We start from the raw sequence: 4,971 nt of genomic DNA, 5'->3' as shown, positions 1-4,971 counted from the left end.
TATACCAATTATATAACTTTAATTATTTTTTTATTGAAATACTTAAAATATTAAATTGTAGCAAGGATGCTGATGAAGACTGTAAATTAACAAAAAAACGTTTCAGAGATAATTTATAAATTTTATGTTTAAGATATAATGATAAATAAATAACAGAAAAAAAAATTGTTTCATGGAATCAAATTTTTAAATTCAACTTGTTGATACCTAGCGATTATTTTGTGATAAAGACAAAGTGGATAATTAATTTCATCCAATCCATAATAAATTTTAGAATTCTATCTTCTTAATTGTTGTTGAGACAGTCAATTTTACTGAAGCCCAAATTTTCATAACATGATTTGTAAACTTTTTCACAAAAATCGTCAAAATAATTACAGACATTAATATATATTTCGGTTGACTGTAAAGAAAATGGATTATTTGATGTACTTGCTGAACAATTTAGTTCGTTTATTATTTTGTTTTTATCATAAAACGGGTTTTTTATTGAACAGCGTATATTTAATTTACCAATATCACCATTTAAGTCTAAATAAAATTTTTTTCGAACATTTAGAAATATTTTCAAAAGTTTATTAATTTTATCAATTTTCCTATGTCCTTGATTATCATAAAAATTAACATTTGAAAATTCATTATTCTTTGATAAATAAATAAAATCTTCAATCCATTTCAATATTTTCAGTAAACTCGAATGAGAGCATAAATATAAATTCCATATTGAATATTTCTTTAAAGTAATTAAAACTCTATTCAGTCCTTCAAGCATTTTTATTGATTTGTTGAACGAGTCAAATAATTTAATTATACAATTATAATCAATGCACCTTGTATATTTATTGCATAGAAACAATATAGCAGATAATAATACATGGTAGTTTTTCATTATTTCTGTATACCTACATCGTAATAATTGTGTTACATGCTCTTTTTTTATTTGAAAATTCATGTGATCAATTGGGTCTTTCATTACACAATCTACGGTATATTGTTTACCATTATAAATAATATTTATGTGATTCATTGTTTTCCAGCCATTTTCCTGACGAAGAATATTTAGAACTTTAATACCGTCATATTGATTAACTGCTGAATTCATTGGAGGTATGAATCTATATTAAAAAATATTGTTATGATTATGACGTAAAATTATATATGACATACATTTATACATTATTAGTATGTTATTGTTTTATTTCCATTCATTAAACCTTATAAATGTGATTAAGAATATAGAAATTTCATTGTAAAATTTAATAATTTAGAAATCAAACAGTTAAATTAGGGAAAGTAGTTTTTGTAATATTATTTCTTTCATAGATTTTGGCTAATTTGTTTGATAAATTTACTTCTAACACTTATTACACAGAAAAATGTAAATTACCGCTTTAAATGATTATAAATAATTACAAAAATATTATTATTACAGATTATTATTAAAATCAACTATTTTAATATATATTATAAAGTACGGATTTATAATTTTCATATAAAAAATAAAAATTAAAAAAAAAGTTTCTTATATTCAATTGTAAGATTAAAAAATAAAAATAATTTAATTATAGACAATCTTACTCAGGCGTATTAGGGTTGAGAAATTGTTTAAAGCCAAGATTTTTGTACCAAATTTCTATGGTTTCGATGTAAAATAAATTAAGTTTACTACATGTTAAATACACTAAGTAGGAGTCGTTTCCGTTAGAACATTCCTGAAGTTCAATCGTTAAGTCAGTATTAATAGAAGTGTCAATGATATTACTATTTTGAAATAGATTATTTACTTTTTCTAATGCTTCTGTATAAAATTCATTCAAATTCTTAAATTTTGTTTCAGAGTCTTTAAGCTTTGGTATGCTATTGAGGTCAAAAGAGCTGGTCTCTGTTATTTGTTGTAAGACATATTGTTGAAAAAAGTCAATTTCATCAATTATAACATTTGGCACAATGGATCCTTTAAACACATACCTTACATCTAAATAGCTCAAAAACTTCATAGCATTGTAAAGANTTTAAACACATATCTTACATCTAAATAGCTCAAAAACTTCATAGCATTGTAAAGATTTTCAAACATTATCTTTGAATTTTTCATTTCTTCTATGAATGATGTTACACAACAAATAAAGTTTTCCGACAAATTTCTAGAACGAAATTGCTGGCATTTATCAATAATAATATGCATGAAATCGAGAAATTTTTTTAGTATTTCAGTGTACTTGAAATTGAGTAAACTAATTGTAATAGAATAGTTACTTCTAAAATTTTGCATAGACTCGTTTTGTTTGAAAGCTTCCTCTATATCAACATTATAATTTGAATCTCGTTTCATTTTCAGATTTTGCATTTCATTTGATCTAATATGTAAACGAATGTGACCTTCTATTGTTTTTATGTAATTTTTATAGTTCTCTCGATAACTTGAACATTGTTCTACTTCATCTAGTTTCAACACAAAAACGACAATAGTTATTAAAATCAACAAATAATATTCCATTAGAAATAAAATAACTCATTGGTAACTAAGAAAGATTTAAAATGAACTTATGCGAAAATATGGATCATTATTTTTTATCTTTGTATTTTTAGAATAGTATTGAAAAAGTAAGATAATTATTTCTTTTTATAATACGGTAAATAAATATAAATATATATATATATATTTTTAATATTTAGTTGAAGGATATTTAAATTATATTTTTATATAACTTATAAAATTGTAATAAATATTAAGTTTATTAGTTTTTGTTCATCAAATTATTTACTCGTAAAAACATTTTAAACATTATATTTAAAACTTAAAATTATTATAAAATAAACATAACTATAGAAAATGTATAACTATCAATTTTATTTATATAGTATTACATTAATATATATTCTATTTCAAAGCAGTTTTTCAATTAAAAGTAGTTTTCCAATTTGAAAATTTTATAAAAATTACTGTTTGTTTTGTTTAAAACTTATGAATTTTATTTTATATATACATTTTAATACGCATTAATGTAAATTCAAATTTAAATTTTAAATGTCCAATTTTGTAAAATAATACTCCCTATAAATATGTAATATAGGCTAATTAATTTTTAGAAATTAAAACCAAATAAAAAAAGTCACATAGTAAATTTTATTATATCTAAACTTTTAAATATACCCTTACAAAAAATAAAATATTATTAGATTTTAAAATCATATATTTAAAAAGTTTATTCAAAAATATTATTATTATAATTAAAAAATTAATTTTATGTAATAGATTTTTAAGATAAATATACCATATTAATATTTAGTAGTAAATTATCTGTAGAATTTTTATATTTGTGAACATGTGCCTTGTTTGCGATATCAAAAAGTATAATATGTGTTTAAAAAAGAACATAATAAAACAAAATCTTTTCATGCTAAATATTGTTATAATATATACGTTATATTTTAATTGTGATCTTTCGCTATTCTTATAATAATTAAAATTATATAGCATATGTAAAAATTAAACAATATAATACACATAATTTTTAATGTTTATAATAATGCACTAATAACTTTATATAAGAGTGTCGTAATATAAAAGAAACCACCAAGGGAAATGAGAATAAATTGATTATACAAAAATGAAAACATTGAGTCTGCTTAGGTATTCACGTATATGTGATCGTACAGGTTGAGATAACCGTACTCGGTTTTTGAAAAATAATTAAAAATTATTCTTATTAATTACTTATTCTTACCCAATATGCAATTTTTTTTTTAAAGTCGAAAGGTCAACATTTTCATCACGTAAACGATTAATTGTTTACAATTGATTCAATAGAAATAATAGTATCGTAAAACGAACAAATAATTTTTACACAATACCATTGATAAGTTCATGCTATTTATAGAACTTTTAAAATATACCCTAACATACGAAATGAGATTTGTTTATAGTTTTTTGGTTCCTACGTTCATGAGTGTATATTGCGTGTTTTTTTTAAACTGTAATTAAAATTTACAACTCTCGTATAATATGAGAATAGAAAAATTGAAACATTGTGCATCGTACGAAGAAACCATAAATGAATTCGCTTGATGTGCTTGGGTGAAAATCAAAATCTTTTCAAAATTAATGGCTCATTAAAAGAAACAGTTGAATTATTAATTGAAATAGAAATGTCTAATTTTTTACCTTGTATTATATGTAGTACATGTAAAAGAAAATTCAAAAGCATTGAATATAAAAAGAGTCATTTTAATCTACCTGATTACTCCAAGTTTAAAAATATTATAAGGACGACATCATACACACAAAAGTTATTTGAATATTATTAATAAGCTTTTAAGGAATAAAGTACCATATTTTTGTAAAAAAAATAATAATTTGAAGAATAAATCCAAAAATACCATTTGAAAAAGATGAATAAATGTTTAAGTATAATGACTAAAGGTTTAAGTCATAAATGTATCTTATTAACCTGAAATGTAATTTTATAATGCATTGTTTTTAATAAAAGCAAAAAAAAAAAATGAACGCAATGTAGCATCACTTGTGAAAAAATTAATTACGATGAAGACTAATAATATCGTAAGTACTAATAACAAACATATTTCATTAAGTTAAAATCATAGTAAACCATTAAGGATTTCCGTTTAACAACACCGATGTTAACAAAAATTGCAATTCTAATCAATTAAAAATATCTGTTGATTCTATAACAAACATTCAAGATATGTATAATTCAAGTTATTAGACCACAGTAGGTATTGATGGAAGTTTGCGGAAAGAAATGAAAGTTGTTCGATTAGAATCTTGTCCCTATAATTTCCAATAAAACAAAAAAATATTATCTGGTTTTATTGAAGCTAAGAAACGATATTTTGTTAATTCAAGGAATGATACCGAGATTGCTGCTTCATAAGTGGCCGTATATTGTAGTGACTTACATAAATTAATTATGCATACTAGCAGTGAGAGAAATAACACGAATTATTTTA

At 22.2% G+C, this 4,971-nt stretch overlaps 1 protein-coding gene across 2 annotated transcripts; it reads right to left on the bottom strand.

Moving 5' to 3' along the window:
- On the bottom strand, positions 1-2,010 carry LOC126893913 (uncharacterized). Of its 2 annotated transcripts, XM_050664465.1 has the most exons (3): positions 1,785-2,010; positions 1,579-1,712; positions 1-1,115 (listed from the first exon to the last, which is right to left on the bottom strand). In XM_050664465.1, exons 1-3 carry the CDS (start codon positions 1,995-1,997, stop codon positions 287-289), a joined length of 1,176 nt encoding a protein of 391 aa, XP_050520422.1. In that variant the 5' UTR covers positions 1,998-2,010; the 3' UTR covers positions 1-286. The 2 variants fall into 2 exon arrangements, with proteins under 2 accessions (XP_050520422.1, XP_050520421.1); XM_050664464.1 differs by having other exon boundaries at positions 1,579-2,010.
- Positions 2,011-4,971: the final 2,961 nt, after the last annotated feature.

Source organism: Daktulosphaira vitifoliae, unplaced genomic scaffold (assembly GCF_025091365.1).
Source record: "Daktulosphaira vitifoliae isolate Bord-2020 unplaced genomic scaffold, ASM2509136v1 Scaffold_1, whole genome shotgun sequence".
Classification (NCBI taxonomy): Eukaryota; Metazoa; Arthropoda; class Insecta; order Hemiptera; family Phylloxeridae; genus Daktulosphaira; species Daktulosphaira vitifoliae.
This window is presented reverse-complemented; position numbering and strand designations above follow the sequence as displayed.

Coding starts and splice junctions, on each gene's coding strand:
- LOC126893913 (XM_050664464.1), bottom strand. CDS start 1,997: ATGAAGTTTTTGAGCTATTTAGATGTAAGGTATGTGTTTAAAGGATCC. Junction 1,116..1,578: donor CTCAACCCTAATACGCCTGA/GTAAGATTGTCT, acceptor TTTTTAATATAG/ATTCATACCTCCAATGAATT.